The 17,882-nt window shown below is 50.0% G+C and overlaps 1 protein-coding gene across 2 annotated transcripts in view; it reads left to right on the top strand.

The window, feature by feature from the left end:
* Positions 1-17,882, top strand: part of LOC144770941 (uncharacterized) — a 118,256-nt gene that overhangs the window by 11,198 nt on the left and 89,176 nt on the right. For both annotated transcript variants that reach the window (XM_078655778.1, XM_078655777.1), the window contains exons 3-4: positions 2,064-2,190; positions 3,511-3,600. In XM_078655778.1, coding sequence (XP_078511904.1) covers positions 2,064-2,190; positions 3,511-3,600 — 217 coding nt within the window. The remainder of the gene's footprint in view (positions 1-2,063; positions 2,191-3,510; positions 3,601-17,882) is intronic.

The raw sequence follows: 17,882 nt of genomic DNA, 5'->3' as shown, positions 1-17,882 counted from the left end.
CAATTCTTTTACCCTCCTTCTCAGTTGGAGGGGCATCACCAGTTGCCTGAATTCAGGCACATGTTTGCTCTGTGTGATCAACAAGTGATTCTGGGGGGACTTGGCCCTGAATGTACACTGGGACATCAGGGGCTGACTCTGACCTCCTGTGGTTCCCTAAAATTCTCAGTAGCAGTTTTCATCATGCGTATAAGCATGGGTCGGTACTGTACTGATCGCTCGGTTTTTGACAAGGAGGAACTTATTCTCTTCTTGCACTACATGCATCTGCAGATTGTAGTGCTGGGTGACCCTCTGGATTATCTCATGATTAGCTATGGTCTGTCATGAGGTAGGGACGAATTAGCGGGGTTTGGGTCCTGGTCTGGGTCATCAATTGATCAACCTGATAGCCTTCCCAAGGGTCCCATGGAACTGAAGCCCAGTACCTTTTTCAGGTGAGTCTGAGGGCTCGATGCCCAGTTCCCTCTGCCTTGGCCTTGGCTTTTGAGGCAGAGAAGGCTGAGACTGACCTTCTTGCATCTGCAGCAGAGATTGGCTCTAGGTATAGAACTGGTCATTGGTTGTAAGAGCTTCTGGAGTGGACGCGCTGCCTCTTGCTGCTCAACATTAGAAGCCTCAGAGGACAGCACCTTTGGGCTTTCTCCCCCTGTGTAGCTAGAAAGCCTAATGGGCCTGCTTGTTCTTCCTGGTTGTTGAAATGTCCCAGAGATCTCCGAGCTCTAGAATGATGGTTGGCACAGTATGCTGTGATGAGCACAACGCCTCTCTCTTCAGTGCTCAAAGTTCTTCTTGCACCAGATGCGTCTCATCAGGCCTCGTGCTTCAGCAACAAGCAAAGGTTACGCATGGTATGTTGATCTGACCATGGGGGCTCAACGTTTCACTAAGGGCAGAAATGGAAAGGTGTTAATTCCATAATGCACCCCATTGCCTCCCACAGTAATTCTCTGGAATTCGTCCAGAAGTTCCTTGAAATCCCGTTGATTCTGATGATCTTTGGTCTCTGGTTGCTATACGTCCAGAAGCCGTCGGGCTTGGTGCAACAAACAATGCTCGATCATCGTGAAGAGTCCTCTCAAGAGGCACTGGAGAGCAGGCTATTTGTTTCAAAGTCACTGAGTTTGATGATCCAATTGGTAACCCCAAAGTATCTGGCAAAAAAGGCATTGGTCACAGAGTTGCCAGGCGAACGCTCCAATCAGCCGGCAGACAACAACAATCTGAGTTGGAATCTCGGTCATGGTGCTTTGTGGACTAAGGTTGGATCGCAACAGGTTTTGTGAGTCGAAACTTCTTAGAAGAAAAACAAGTTGCAAATATCCGGATCCAACACTAAATTGCGGGAGCATGCAGAGCAAGTGTGTCTACAGCCACACATGCTACGAACAAAGGGTTCATCAAATCTTTCTCGCATTGGTTGGTGCAAGTCTGTTTTTGTTACATACAGCGATTTTGTTAATTTCACAGATCTTATGAAATCTTTGCATACAATGGGTCAGTATGAACATGCCAGAGTGCACAATGGGAGATAAACACATTAGTCAACACCGCAAGAAAGAATAGTGACGAGCAAAGATTTCATTCTGACCAGTCAGTTATGCTTACGAGCCATAAAGTCGTTGGAAAAACAATATCAAATGGGAAATATGTACTGTGGTGTAAGCGAGGACGTATTCATCAGGATGCTGTGTGATATCATAGATCGCATAAGTTCAGCTCTCGCCATCTACGGTTTGACTATGACACACTTTGTTGAAAATATGCCCATTGGTGACACTTACCTATCGATAGATCAAACTGTTTATTATGGCTGCATCAGAAGGCTACCCCACATTTCTGATGAGGGATGTGGCATCTCACGGAGGAGGAGGTGGAAGGCAGTGGGGTATATCTTGGGTTTTCAAGTGACATCAAGGAGAACTTGAACTCGGCTATTCTAATCCATGATTTATCTGGGAATCACTTGATGGAACCTTCCCCTTTTTAAAAATGAAGTATGTACCATTCTGTATATTGTATATTGGCTGCTTGTTTAACGTATCAAATTCTTTTTCTTCTAGGAACAGGTCAGATTCCGTGATGTCGCCGTCTGTTTCTCTGAAGAGGAGTGGAAGGTCTTACAGGAATGGCAGAAGGATTTTTACAAGAACGTGATGATTGAAATTCACCAGGCCTTGCTCATGCTGGGTAAATAAATTCTGCTTGAATATCAGTAGGATGAATTCTGCAACCCATGGATTGCTCACCTTGGCATACTTTATAAAGTTTCTAAACAGCCTGGATACAGCACAGCACACTCTATGAATCAGGCGAGTCTTCTCAAGGCTAAGAAATGAACTACCAGGACAACTCAATCTTATTTGGAAATTGTACAAACTGTCAGAACACTGGAGTCCACAAATCAGCCTTTATTATAACCTAATATGCAAATGCTGTACACCCCACTAGGAGCTGACACTTCACAGTGGCTTTAATAGTAGGCACCCCAACCTCTACTGGAAGGAGTAGAAATATTAAATGACAACAGTGATGGTTGTGACTGATGTCCAGTTTACATGGTATGGTATAGCACTCACCTTTTTGAAGAGTGAGAACTCCCTAGCAGGGCCCATGTTGTAGACAGGCCTCAGTGACCTGGTCTGTGCCGCGGGGCACCTTTAACACTTCTGCCCTTACATTTAATGTGCTGCCCTACTGCCGCCATGGACTTGCACCTGCCATGGGGCTAGCACAGGAGAGAAAGGTGGGCTGGCGCGCTTGAAGCCCCCTGTCTGCCTTTCACTGTGTAGGTGGCAACAGGGCTGTATTTGAAGAGGGCAAACAATGCTTTTCCCCCTACTCTCAGGTGGGGGGCACTGTGCACCCCACCTAATGTGTATATTTGAATCACAGCGGTTCTCATTGGCCTCATTATTCATAGAATAATCAATTCTGTCAGCAACAATGGTATAGAATGCCACCATGTCTACAAAATACAATTTAGTTGCACTTTATATAGTCAGTTCAACATATACGCACCACCAAAAAAGTGCATTGTGACTCTCTAAGACAATCTTAAAAACAGATCCAAATAGTAACACAGAAAGTGTGTACAAGAGAAAACAATCAACCATAAATCTTTTAGTTCTTAGGTATGATAAGCCTAAGCCCTTGTGCGACCATTAGTATTGTTGCAACTTTTGTGACGATTAAAGTGAATTCATACAGGAAAAATCAGAACTCTCTTTCTTGCTTTCTCTATCTCTTCTTTTCTCTTTCTTTATCTCGGTCCCCTCTTTTTTTTCTTTCTTTCATTTGCTCTTTCTGTAACTTTATCCATCTCTCCTTCTGATCCTCTGTATATGCCTCTTCCGCTTCAGTCTTTCTTCCTGTCTCTTTCTCTCCTCTTTCTCCCACTTTCTATCTCTGTCCCTCTGTTTCTTTTTTCATCTCCTTCTTTTCTCTGTGCTTGAGTCTGCAGTACGGCACAGACTATTAAGGTGACACATCTTTTATTTCTCATATCAGGTTATCAGATTGTCAATGCTGATACATGGCTCCGGATATATAAAGATCCTCAGACTGCAGAGAGAAGAGTCAGACAGGATTCCTCTGAGTGTAAGTTCGACAAAGGATATCATTGTGTGTACCTGCAGTTCCCAGAAATGGAAACACACAAGCAATCTGTGCCAGTGTGCTGCAAATCTCATTCTGTCTTTGACCTTTTCTTCTATTCTCAAGGTGTAAAGTGCTCTGTTGCCCCAGGCGTTAAGCTTGTTCAATGTGAAGTTCGTACGTAAAACAATAATAAACAGGCTTGGCTTTGAGCAGGCAGATCTACCATGTACTGAGATGATACAGTATAATACAACATAGCCTTATACCCCGCTGACGAGGGCTATACTGGTTGTTAAAGGCCCTGAACCTAGTTATAGGTTCGAGCCAGGGACCCCAAATTTAAATGAATGATTTAGAAGAGGAGGAATAAGGCTTGAATATGATTAATTGCCCCTTTCTGATCAAAAAGACTGGATCCTTTTCAAAGAAGCACCATCTACCCAAATGTCAACTTATCTGGCCTGAAGAATTTGATGAGGGATAGTATCGAACGCCGCCGACAGATCCAAAAGGATAAAGGCAGCGCTCTGTCCCCGAACAAGATGGTTCTTAGGAGTCAGAGACCTCCAGCAGAGCTTTTTCCTTACTTATTCTAGTGCGGAAACCAGACTTGGAAGGAAGTATTAATTCATGATGTTTCAGAAAAGTTTTTAATTGCTAATTTACCAGGCTCCTCCAACGTTTTAAAGGCAGCAGGTAGCATCAAAATTGGTGTAAAATGATCCAGCTTGGTGGGATCAGCCATAGGTTTATTTAGCAGTGGAATGTTGTGTTGATTTATATAGTGTACTTATCAGCCTGGAGGGTATCTAAGAGCTTGGGGAGTTGCCCATGTGTGTTGTCCCCGAAGTGCTTATACGAAGAGCCAGTGCTTCAGTTTCCAGCAGAATGTCGTCGGTGGCCGCGGTGAGTGCGGCTTCGGTGCTGTGGTTCTTTCTGAATCCTGATTGAGTGTTGTCTATAAGATGGTGAAGTTCGAGGGGAGGGGAATTGTGAGTTGCTTGTTGCTGGCCTTCTCAGCCACTTTGGCTGGATAGGGGAGCAGGGATGGAAGGTGCTCCGTTGATTCGGGTCGGCTTCTTGAGAAGTACATTGATTTTTGCAATTTTCCATTCATCCACGAAAGTGGCGGGCGGAATGGCGGTGTTGATGATGAGGGTCAGGGTGCTGCTGATATGCAATATTCCCGGATTGTAAATATGGTGGGGATCACCTTTGCCTCTTTCCACTTCTTAGGGACCACACCAGAGGCCAATAAGTCATTAAAAATTGTGTTACAAATCGCATTAACAATCTCAACAGCCTGGGTCATAACACTGGACAGACACAAATCCATTGGAGAGCCTGGACAGCATTGTAAGATGGCCTGCCTATGTTCTTCCAAAGAGATCTTCTTAAAATGAAGTAAACCGGCAGATACCTTTACAGGAACATTCCCTGTCGCTAAAATAGTGCTATCAGAGGGGTAAGTAGCTCCCCCTGAAGAAAGCTACACCAAATAGAGTCAATCTACTCTTCAAAAACCCAAAAACAAACGAGGGTTGAGGCAAAGAGCTTGCACCTGATTATTACAAATGGCTTATATGGTATAGCGATGGTGCTCAAATCCAGGAAGTCCACCCCTCTTTACTTCCTTTTTGAAGAAACCCAAATAATAACAGAAACAAAATTGGAATTAGCACCCATCAAAAGGTTATAGCATCATTAGTCTTCATAACGTCGTGTGTCCATAGAAAAGATAAAAAGAGCAGGTCCAAAGTCCACTTGTAGTCTAAAAATGTTCTTTATTAGTAGATGTCAATACTGTTTTTGAAATCCAAATAATCAAATATTGATTCTTTTTAGCCAACGCGTTTCGTCTCTGTTGAGACTTCTTCAGGACTCAAGATACAGTATAGAAGGTTTTGATATGTCCCACTCACAAAGGAGAATACAGTTGAACGACATAAATCAGTCAAATGTCAAAAACAATATGAGTTCGTTGTTTGAGAACCAAAGTAACAAGGATGGGCGTGGTAGCCAGCAACAATTCAAGAAGTTTGAGCTTGTGTGTGTTAAACACACACAAGCTCAAACGTCTTGAGTTGAGCTTGTGACGAATTCAGATTGTTTTTGACATTTGACTGATTTGTGTCGTTCAACTGTATTCTCCTTTGTGAGTGGGACATATCAAAACCTTCTATTTTTTTTTTTGTAAAACAATTTTTATTGCAGAGCTATACATGCGACACATCAACAGTTTACACATCGTACTTGCAGGCTCGGTCCCCACCACCATATGATACACAGCCATTTAGCCCTCAACCCGGAGGTCGGGCGGCGATTCTCGTGGTCCTGTTATGCTCATAGGTGTGCTGGTACTCGTAAGGGGAGGATAGTTCAGTTGCCTTCTGCTTTATGCGTTTATTCTCCCCCTCCCGCTCTACTCCTAGTATTGATCGTTGTACTATGTCAATGCTCATTCCGAACTGCGCTCCCCTCCCCCACCCCCTCTGTGTGCCTACGCCTATGTCTGGTGCTAATACCTATGATTATGGCTTTGGAAGGAGGAATTTCACGTGCTACTCTGTTTGTGTGTGTCTGGTGTCAGTGCTGGGTGAACGATGGGTGCCAGTGGAGTTGGTGGGCCTTCTGTCTCCTCCCCTTCTAGCTCCTCTAGTGTAGTGTCCCTCAGAGCTTGGACTAACGCCTCCCACGCCCTCACCGCATCCTGCGCTTTCTCGTCTGAACTTCGGCGGGCCAGTTGGTATCTGATCGTACTCTCTGCTGTTGCCCACTTCAGGAATTCGTTCAGCCATCTCCTGTGTGTTGGTCCCGCCTTTGATTTCCATCCCTTGGTCAGCTCCCGTTTGGCTAGGAGCAGCCCCATGTCTATGAATTTGCTTGTTAGCTTGTTTTTGCGTGTGTGTGGGAACCAATGAAGGAGTGTGACCTCATTGTCGTAATGCAGTTCCCTGTCCGTTACTGTGTTCAGTGTGTCACCTATCTCACTCCAGTATTCTTGTATGTGAGGGCACCCCCGGAGTATATGAAGTAGATCTGCCTCTAAGAGGCCGCATCTAGGGCAAGCTGCGTCTGCTACTCCGAAGTATGTTGCTACTTTGCTCGGGGTTAAGTAGGCTCTGTGGAGGATATATAGGTGGATAAGTTGGAAGCGCGCATTCCTGGTACCTTTCTTAGCTCTGCGCACTAGTTGGGACCATGTTGTGTCAGGGATTTCTTTCTGCAGGTCTACTTCCCACTTCATTTTAAGTGGAGTGAGGGGTTGAATGTTTTCGTAAGATAATCGGGAATAGAGGCATGTGACTGCTTTACATGTACCCGCCGCCATCATTGCGTATTGGCACACTAGTGTTGTCTTTGGCTCGATCAGCCCCTCTCCCCAGTGTGCTTGTATGGCCCTCACTACCGCTGCGTGTGTTAAATAGTCGCCCCTTGGAAGGTCGTAGCGCTCTTGAAGTGTCTGAAATGGTACCAGAACTCCGTCGTCATAGAGGTCCCCTATCATTTGTAAGCCTGCCTCCTCCCAGTCCTGTAGTCCCGACCAGTTCCCCCCATGGGGTAGCGCCGTCACCATACCCAGTGGGATTTCGGGCGCATACGGGTGCTTCGGCCCTGCTTGCTTCTGCGACCTGTTCCAGCACAGCCGGAGCGCTCGTTCCTCCAAAGATAGTCCCTTGAGTATTAATTTCTGTTGCAGAGTAATGTATGCCAGGACATGGCGGGGTATCCCTAGTTCCCTATCATGTTCCGGACCCCGATAAGCTCTCACAACCTCTTGCGTGAAGTATTGTAATTGGGCCGCCAGGTAGTATAATTCAAAGTCCGGGACCGCCAGGCCACCCTCGTCTTTCGAGCGGGTCAGCGTCGCCAGTGCAATTCTACGCCTGCCCGCTCCCCACAAAAAGGAGATTACTAACGACTTAAGCCGTTTAAAGGTTGCTCCGGGTATCCATACTGGGAGGGTCCGGAAAAAATATAGCAGCCTTGGGAGGGCTATCATTTTCTGCAGTGACACTCGCCCCGTCATAGATAGGGGCAGGGTTGCCCAAAAGGTCATACTGCTCTGTAAGGCTCTGATGCAGCGTCCAATGTTGCCGTCCAATAGGTCCTCAGGGTCATGGTATATGTGTACCCCCAGATAGTTCAGGCAGTCGGACTCCCATCTCAACATCGAGAGGGTTGGGGGACGCGCCTCCTCCTTCTGCAGGGGGACGAGACAGGTGTTCGCCCAGTTCACCCGTAAACCAGAGATGTCGCCAAAACATTCTAGCAGTCTCTCGGCACCCGCTACCGCCTCCACGGCATCCTCTAAGAAGAGGAGCAGGTCGTCCGCGTACAAGGAGATGAAGTGGCGGGTTCCTCCGGAGGTCAAACCACAGTAGTGGTCGCCCCGTCTGGCAGGGGTTCCACTGCGAGCGCGAATAGTAGGGGGGACAGTGCACACCCCTGTCTGGTTCCTCGGTGCACATTGTATCTTTCTGACACCAAGGCTCCGACCCTCACTCTTGCTTTTGCCGACGCGTACAGTACTTTCGTCCACGCTATATATCCCTCACCTAGTCCAAAGATCCTCATTACTCTATAGAGGTAATCCCACTCTAGGCTGTCGAATGCTTTCTCTATATTGACCGCGAGCACCAGGGGGGTCCGTGCCTCGGGAGGAGGATTATCTAGCAGTCTGAGTAGTCTGCGTATGTTGTGCGTCGTGTTTCTTGTGGGTATGAATCCCGATTGATCTTTGTGGATTAGTCCTTGCATATGGGACAGCAACCTGGTGGCCAATATTGTACTGAGGATTTTATAATCCGTCGTCAACATAGACAGCGGCCGGTAGGACGCTGGGTCTGTACTGTCTCGCCGAGGCTTTAAGAGGGGTGTCATTATGGCTTCACGCATTGAACAAGGAAGTCTGCCCGCCTCCTTGGCCTCATTATAAATTATTCGGAGGCGTGGGGCCAGTTGGTCAAGGTATTTGGCATAAAATTCAACGGGTAGTCCGTCCAGTCCCGGCGTTTTGTTATGTGCCATATGTTTTATTGCTCCCTTTATTTCCGTCAAGTCTATCGGGCTGCCTAGGGATTCAGCGTCTTCCCGAGTCAGTTGGGGCAGATGCAGGTCGACCAGGAAGGCGTCTGTTGCCGCGCCCCGGTCCACCAGCCTGCTCTGATATAGCCGTTCGTAATAGGAGCGGAAGCAGTCCAGTATATCCGGCTGCGTTTGGAGCATGTCGCCCCTACTCCCCTTGAGGGACATAATTGGCTTACTGTTTCGGCTGGGGTTCGCTAGCCAGGCCAGGAGCGTGCCGGTTTTATCACCCTCCGCGAGGGTTCTCGTCAAATACGTTTTATAGTCAAAGCTGCGGAGGCGCTCCACTTCCACCGCCACTGCCTCCCGCGCCTCGCTGACTGTACTCTTAAGTTCAGGGCGGTTGGGGCGCTCCCGCTCTGCGTTTCTCAGTTTCAGTTCAGCTTTATCCAAATCATCTATCAGCGTCCTGCGCGCCCCCGCAAATTTTCCTATACAGTGTCCCCTCACTACTATCTTAAATGCATCCCATTCTATAGCCCTAGATGAGGCAGTATCCTCGTTCTCCACGAAGTACTGCGCGATCCTTTCTCCCAACGCCTCACGGAAAGGTGGGTCATCTAGCGTGTCCGGCCTTAGCCGCCATGTCGGGATAAGCGTGGGTTCGTTCATCCAGTCTAGCGTGAGGAGTAAGGGGTTGTGATCGGAGATCGTTCGCGCTAAATATTCAGTTCGGGTCACTGACGGGAGTACTGTTTGCGAGCATAGGAAGACGTCGAGGCGGACATGGAGGTCATGAATGCTGGAGTAAAATGAGTAGTCTCGTTCCCCCGGGTGTTGTACCCGCCAAGCATCCGATAAATCCCATTTTCCCTGCCAGTCCGCTCGGTGCTTTGCTAGTCTATACACTGGGGATGCCTGCAATGGTGGGTGTGATCTCTCCAGAGAGGTGTCCGCAATTGAGTTAAAGTCCCCCCCTATTAACAATGGACTAGTGAAGTAGCTGGCCAGAGTCCTAGAGAGTTTCATAAAGTATGTCGCTTGATCTACATTTGGAGCATATATACTAGCAAGTGCTATGTGTCGGCCTCTAAGCAGGCCCTCAACCGCTACAAATCTCCCGTCTGGGTCCACAGTGTGTCTAGTGACCTGGAAAGGGACGCCCGCTCTTATCCAGATTAACACTCCTCTAGCGAAGGCAGAGTATGTAGTGTAATAGAGGTGGCCCCTCCATCTACGCTGTAGCGCCACTCCCTCCTTCCGTGTCAAATGAGTTTCTTGCAGGAATGCTATGTGCACCCCTCTACGGACTAAATAAGAGTGGATTTTGTGCCTCCTTGTCATAGTATTCAACCCCCGCACATTCCAGGACACACATTTCAATGATCCCATATTAGCCATAGTCCCATTGTTTACGAGTCAGTTCAAGCTTGGTTGGCAGCCAGACAATAGGTTCGACAACATTTCCCTCCCTCCCAACAGTCCCTACATTCCCCCCCCTTGAACTGAGCCCTGAGCTCCCCCAACTACTCCAGGCTCCCCCCCCCCCAGAACAGGACCTAACTGCAACTGAGTAGTTCCCATCCAAACAGGTGAGCAATCGTGCTCTAAACTTCTATGTGCCCGTGATTAGTATCACGGAAGCCTTATGGGCTCTGGGGAGTGTGAGCTAGTTACTGGTAGTTTCCGATGTCGTCTCCACAACTCCCTCCCGCCATGTACAGCGCAACTTACGATACTTCAGTCTAACAGCGTCCTGCTCAGGTGTGCATAGAGGCCATTCGGCATGTCATCGCCAGGTGACCCATGGCCGTGTCCAGAAGGTCAGCTGCCAATTATCACTTCCGAAGTCTGTGGCGTGATTCTCGGGCCTCCAGTTTTGCTCATTTCCGATAATTCAGTCTCCGAGCCCGAACCCCGTTCTTCCGAGCCCGATTCTTTCTCCGACCGGAGCAGAGTTGATCCCGAAACATCCTTCACCGCCTGGAGCGCCGCCTGCCGCTCGCCTTCCGTTTGAGATTGCGTTGGTTTCCTGGTGCGCTGTCTCAGCCTCCGGAGTCTCCGTGATTTCCTCACCGGTTGATTTCGGCGCTCCTCCTCAGCCCTGAATCGTGCCCCATCTGTGCCTGCTTTGTAGGTGTCCCACCAGGTCCAAGCTTCCTCCGCAGTCGCAAAGAATTGTGCTTTTCCATCCACTACTATTCTGAGTCTGGCTGGGAACAGCAGAGAGTATTGGATGCCTTCCGTGCGCAGTTCCTTTTTGATGGAGAGGAAAGAGGCGCGCAGTTTTTGCGTTTCAAATGTGTAGTCCGGAAAAAGGGTCACCCTGCTATTGTCCACTTGGAAGGGCCCTGTTTCCCTGGCCCGCTGCAATAGCCAGTCCCTGTCTTTATAGTGCAACAGCTTGATGACCACCGGGCGAGGAGGCAGGCCCGGCTTCGGGGGTCTGGATGGGACACGGTGTGCTCTCTCCAGAGTGAAGAAGGGGGAGAGGCCCTCAGGGGCCACTACAGTCCGCAGCCAGTCATCCAGGTAGCCCACCATGTCCGTACCTTCTTTTTTCTCCGGAAGGCCCACGAGGCGCACGTTGTTCCTGCGGCTACGGTTTTCAGCATCCTCTGCCCGTCTCTCTAGAGCCTGGATGCGGTCCAGCGCTTCGGTGAGTCGTCCCTCCATCGACTTCTGTGCCGGTGCCAAGATCGCAATGGTGTCCTCCGTCTCCCTGACCCTATCCGCTAGTTTTGCATGGTCTACACGAAGGAGTCCAAGACCCGTTGAAACCTGTGCAATATCGTGGTGCAGGGCATCCTTCGTGTCTGTAATCGCCCGGAGGATTGTGTCCTGCATTTGTTGTAGGTCTGTGGGTGGTGGAGGGGTTTCTTCCGGAGGGTCCGTAGTGGGGCTGGCATCTCCTCTCGCTCCCTTCAGTTTCCCCATTGCAGCGTGACAGCAGGGGAGTAGGCAGTGGTGTGCAAAAGGGAGCCCGGCTGTCTTTATGTGGTGCGGCTGTGGGGGTTCTCTGCGGGAGAACCTGGAAGATCAGATCGCGCCCTCCGCCGTCCCAGGGGCCGCCGGTGAGCAGTTTTCGTTGCGGCAACTAGGCCTGCCTCAGGCTGCTTCGCGGCCCCGCTGCTGTACGCCGGGGAGGGCGATGCACCGCGCCCCTCAGGATCCTCTTTCCGCCGAGCCGTTAGCTGACCGGCGCCCCCCTGTCCGTTTGCGTGGTCCCAGGGGAACTGTGATCTGCAATCCTATCGGGGCGCTTCCGGTCCGGTTGGGGGCCCCCCCTGCCAGGTCCAGGGGGTCCTCGCGGGCGTCTCACCAAGCCGTGGATGGCAGCTCCTCTAGGGAGGTCGAGGGCGCAAGGTTCAGCACGGGTCCCAGGTCCTCTGATGATCAGGTGTCGTCGCTCCTCAAGGCCTCCACCATGCGCGGGCCCCAGCACAGTCAGGGCAGCCCGGGTCCCCGCCGCGGAACCACCGCCCCCGGGTTGAGGGCCAGCCGGGTCGGCTTGTGCTCTTTCAGGGTCGGCGCGGGGGGGGCCGCTAGAGCGCTCTCGGCCAGTTCGGCACTCCAGGCCAACAAAGATGCGGTAGGCTCGGCTCACCACTCGGATCATTGTTGAAGGTCGCGGCGGAGTCGGGGCTCCCAGTCCTGCCACTCCTCAATATCAGGGCCCAACACGTCCTCCAGATTGCCCCCAGCCACCAAGTACCCTCAGCGTCCTCCTGCGAGGGCAGGGCGTCTCAGTCCGGCCTCAGGGATGGGGGCAGAGCTGACGTCCCTCTGGGCAGCCGGGAAACACCCCTCGGCGTCACTACACGGGCGCTGGTCGCGCGGCTCCGGGGGTCCCGGCGCGGGAAAGACACCCACCCAAGGGGCGTCGGCCGCGCCGGAGCAGCAGTAGTGGTCCGCCGCGCCGGTCGGGCGCGCTCGCTCACCTCGGGGGTAGTAGGCCTCACCGGCGCCAGGGTCTCGATTTTAGCCTCCCGGGCAGGGAGGGGCCACACCAGGGCAGCGGGGCGCTGAGCCCGGTCCTCCAGCGGCTCCCCTCGATCGCAGGGGGTCCCAGGATTCTGTCGGCGGGGAGTCGCCTCCGAGTACTCCCGGGTCACACTTTTGGTCTTTCAGTCGGGCTTCAGGGCTCGCGCCTCAGGTCTCGGCGTCCCGGCGGTTATGGAGCCTCCGCCATCTTGCGCCTCAGGTCTGCAGCGTGGGTCGGCCCTGTACGTCGCACTCGGTGCAGGAAACGGCTCTTCCGCGGCACCGGAGCAGGCAGCGATATGTAGCTGGGGTCACCCGATAATTTCACGGGGTTCCCGAGTTTTGTGCAGGATAATATTGCGGATTACGGGCGGTGGGTTCGGGAGCCTCGTTAGGCTGCCACCATCTCCGTCGGCTGCTAGCCACGCCCCCATCAAAACCTTCTATACTGTATCTTGAGCCCTGAGGAAGTCTAGACAGAGACGAAACGCGTTGGCTAAAAAGAATCAATATTTGATTATTTGGATTTTAAAAACAGTATTGAAACCTACTAATAAAGAACATTTTTCGACTACAAGTGGACTTTGGACCTGCTCTTTTTATCTTTTCTATGGACACACGGTGTTATGAAGACTAATGATGCTATAACCTTTTGATGGGTGCTAATTCCAATTTTGTTTCTTCTCTTCTAAAAAAAGGCGACAGATTGTAGCACAATTCCTGAGTTGGTGTCACTTTCAGAGGAAGCTTTCGGCCAAAGGAATGTTTTAACAACTTTGAACGTTTCTTGTGTGGAAGTGCCTGCTGCCCTGATTTTAGCTGAGAAATGCTCAGCTTGCACTATTTTCATCCTTTTCCTGAATTCTTTAAGTGCCTGTTTATAAGTAACATTAACCACCAGGCTATAATTAGATCTCCATTTCCTTTCCAACTGTTTGTCCCTTTTTATCCAGCACAAGACCACGGGAAAACCACAGGGGGAAGGCGGATCCATGAGGGGAGTGCATGGCCCTGCTCTGTGCCAGCAGGCAGCCTGAGACGAAGTCCCAATCCCCTCACCCTTACCTAACAGCAAAGGGCAGGAGGACTGCAGGATGTCCAAAAGATTGTCTTTATTCACTAACCTCCATGGACGCGCAGCTCTAGGAGTGGTCCAGTCTAGGAGGCCTCTAGCTGGTAGAGGCAAATGGAAAGAAAACAACAATGGGTCTGGCCATGCCAGTTTGTAAGAGGAGGGGTCGGTCCCAATATACTTTAAATAGACAATATATGGTTAATGGAACGACCTGCCTCATTGGTGGGCACTTAAATAAGTTGCTGTAGATTGAGTAAAGCTTGGGCTTCAGTCAGATGACCAGCCCTAGAATCATTAGGACTGTCGCATGAAATATAGAATCACCCAAGACCTTGAAATGAGTGGCTTTAAACAAAACCAGCATTGGCCTAGCCAATAGGTCTCGTCTTGGGGAACTTATAAGTATTTAGCCATGCTGCACATTATGCACCAGGGGAATTGCTCACATGCTCTCATCCTCTTCGGATAGTCATACAAGTTGTTTTTCTATTTTCTAGTCGATATTTAGTAAGCAATGTTAAAAGGTTTAAGTAATGCCACAGAACATATATGTACATGGTCTGACCCTCTGAAGGACACACTCTGGGGGAACCAGGTTTGTGTCTCGACGTCGGCTTAACATCCTGTGATTGTGGGCAAATCACCTAATCTCTCAATGCCTACCAAAAATGAGTGTGTCCTTGTGTAACGTAACTGTTCTTCATGTAAAGCGCTCTAATACTCTTGTGTCGAGTCCGCGCTATATATAACAGCAAAAAAAAATGACTATGCACACTCCCCAGAGCTACATTTGGACATGCATTCTCAAAGATGCCGATGTTACTTCGAAGTCGTCGTGAACATAATCACTGCAGAAGCTAAAATATAGCATTCTTCAGAACACATACAGCGCAGCTCAGACACACCATATCGTACGTAGATTATCACGGAGCTCACAAAAGTACCAACCACTATGGAAAACTATTAAATTCATGCTGGAAAGCAATGCTCCTATATAATTACTTAGTCACTTACTTGTAGCATATAGCTGCTGCCCTTTTTCACGAACAGCTCGACATGGCTGCCACCATTTCACGATGCTCCAGTGGGAATTGTTGCTGAGGGACATGACGGGGAGATTAAATGTAGTTGAAGCACCCTCCCCGCCCCCGATAGGAACATGCTTTAAAATGCTTAACCGATCGTTTGGCACAGGAAAAAAAATGCAGAGTCCGATTTAATTAGGTGTAGTTGCAGCCATGCCTGGTATGCCTGCGGCTATTTAAATGCAGAGCCCGGAGTGGGAAGTGTTGATGAGCGAAGCCTAGGAGATTAAGTAAACTGCAAGCAGTGCCGTGCGCTGCGGCGATGAGAGGGCGGAAAGGAACTGGGGTGTGCCGTGCTGATACCCATTCATAGGGGAAAAAGTAATCTACTGAATAGGTGCACTTGCGCCATTATTAAAGTTAATGCGCAGCATGACACGCTAGTGACCCAAAAGACTAATCTGCGGAATAGGCACCGGGGCACCAAAGTTAAAGTTAGTGCGCGGCATGGCGAGCTGGTGACAAAAAAAAAAAGGATTTACAGGTTAATTTAGGTGCGCAGCACAAAACAAAGGCGCACACCCGCCATGTTAAATGTGAAGCGCGCTGTGGGCGCATTGTATAAATAAACATAATTAAATTTAAAGCCCCATATGGCAGCACAAAACAAAGGCACGCGGCCGCCAGGTTACCGATGAAGCGCACTCTGGGCGCATTGTACAAATAAAAATAATTAAAGTGAAAGCGTTGTTGTGGCGCGACCGCACTGGTTTAATTAGTAACCTGGTCCAGGGAGGAATGCATCTGGCACAATGCGCGCCACTGCTCCTCCACTCGCTCCCGAGACCCCTAGGCCATGAGAGGGAAAGTTTTGAGGAAAGGCGGGACATGCACCCGTCTTTGGCCATTTGCATGCTGTCATTAGGGAAAGCCACACGCAAAGGCCAATGAAATGTGTGGGAGGAGTCAGACCCACACGGAGAAGTCTCTTGGAAGCAAGAGTGATTCCAAGAGGCCCTCTCCTTGAGCTGCGCATGCGCGCTGCACTAGGCGTGACCTAAAAAGGGCTAAGAGCCTCACCAATGGAGTTAATAAATTTGGCTCCTGGCCTGGGTGGCTGTTTTAATAATGGCTCCCCAAAGGGAGAAATTAGGGGAAATCTTTAAAGAAAAGCCCTTCCCTTCAGCCTGCTGAAGGTTATCCAAAGGAAAGGAGAGCCGTTGATCTAAGTCCCCGAAAATAACTGCAACCTCACTTCCCCTGCAGCCAGCCCCATCCAGAGGGACACTACGTTAGCTCGCTGGGAGAGAGAAGGCTATTTCAGGGTTAGAAGAATCACAGAGCGATGTCACCAGAAGGAATAGCAAATCAGGCTTCAAATCGACAAGAAGATTAAAAGCCTCCATAGAATGTTTTGGAAGCGAACGTCCGTTAATAAGGTGAGTGGAGAGCCCAGGAGGCACTCTAGGAGCTGTAAGTGCATAGGCAGCATTGCACTGGCCGCCTTCCAAGAGCAGGTTGGGCAAACAAATCCCCTTGTGAGCGGGGCTCAAGGAGATTTAGGCTTACCATAGTCCACAGATGGCTTCAAAGGATGCATAGCATCAAAAGAACAAGATATTATACCAGAGGTTGGTGCAAAACTGGCAGAGTGGGGGGCGTTGGCTGCAATCCAGACCCGGACGGGCGCAGATGGGCTTTCTTTAGGAGCACCATAAGCGCCGCCAGCGGGGCATCCGTGCACTAGACCTCTTTAAGTAAAGTGTCTGCTGAATTCCGGGAGGTGTAGCCTAAACAAATATGGTGCTTCAGGACCACACAAAAGGCAAATGCTCCCCTAAAACGCTGACCAGAGAGCATGGAAGACTGACTAATCAAATATATCATGTTTAAAGTGCAGCTTGCAAATTAATCCAACAACAATTCCTATTATAAAAGTGTGCGCAATTCATATTCTAATAGTAAATACAAAAGTATATGGCCCCTCCACCCCCAAATAGCCAAAGACACGGGATAAAGAGTAACAAATAAAGGCTCGGCCAGAATGACTCTTACTTGCTTCCAGACCGAGACTTAGCAGTGCTAAGGGGGCGGGGCGGCAGCGCGGCGGCCGCATGCTGGTGACGGAACCGCTCCGTCACCAGCGTCGGTTGAGCTATGCTGGTGACGGAGCGGTTCCGTCATGGCCCGCCCCGCTCAATAGAACCCTCAGCGCAGGCGCGGAATTCGCGCTGCGCATGAGCGTTCTATCGAGCGGGGCGGGCCATGACGGAACCGCTCCGTCATGAGCACAGCGCACCCGCAGCTGATGACGGAGCGGTTCCGTCATCAGCGTGCAAGGGGTTAATGTCTCATTCTCAGCATGTTTACATTCTGCTTTTTTTCTAAAATCTTGTTTTTTTTAGTCCTGTGGATACAGGGCAGAGTTTCTCTCCTGACTATACCACTGTTTGTCCGTGACCCAAACCTGTTATAATTTAGGTCCAACTAGAAACTGTGCCACCTTTACACCCATTGTCTCACCACGCAAGTCAACACAACCTTCTTGGAGAACACTAAAACAAGCGTCATCAGATCTAGATTGAGGTCCACTCCAGCTGTGACCAGAGCGAGATATGAAAACAGAGTCCTCCCTCTGTTCCCTTCCTGGTGACCAGCTCATGTCGCTTTCTCAATCCTGCCTGCCTAAGCTCGTTTCCTACTGATGCTCTTCTCTTGCTCCTTCAGTCCTACCTCTGCTCCTCTCGCACCCTCAATCCTGCTTGCGTTGGCTTCCTGCCACCCAGCTCATCTTATTCCCTCAATCCTGCCTGCGTTTGCTTCCTGCTGCCCGCTCATCTTATTCCCTCAATCCTGCCTGTGTTTGCTTCCTGCTGCCCGCTCATCTTATCCCCTCAATCCTGCCTGCGTTTGCTTCCTCCTGCCCGCTCATCTTATTCCCTCAATCCTGCCTGCGTTTGCTTCCTGCTGCCCAGCTCATCTTATTCCCTCAATCCTGCCTGCGTTTGCTTCCTGCTGCCCAGCTCATCTCATTTCCTCAACCTGCCTGTGTTTGCTTCCTGCTGCCCGCTCATCTTATTCCCTCAATCCTGCCTGTGTTTGCTTCCTGCTGCCCAGCTCATCTTATTCCCTCAATCCTGCCTGCGTTTGCTTCCTGCTGCCCAGCTCAT

This window comes from Lissotriton helveticus, chromosome 7 (genome assembly GCF_964261635.1).
Source record: "Lissotriton helveticus chromosome 7, aLisHel1.1, whole genome shotgun sequence".
NCBI lineage: Eukaryota > Metazoa > Chordata > Amphibia > Caudata > Salamandridae > Lissotriton > Lissotriton helveticus.
This window is presented reverse-complemented; position numbering and strand designations above follow the sequence as displayed.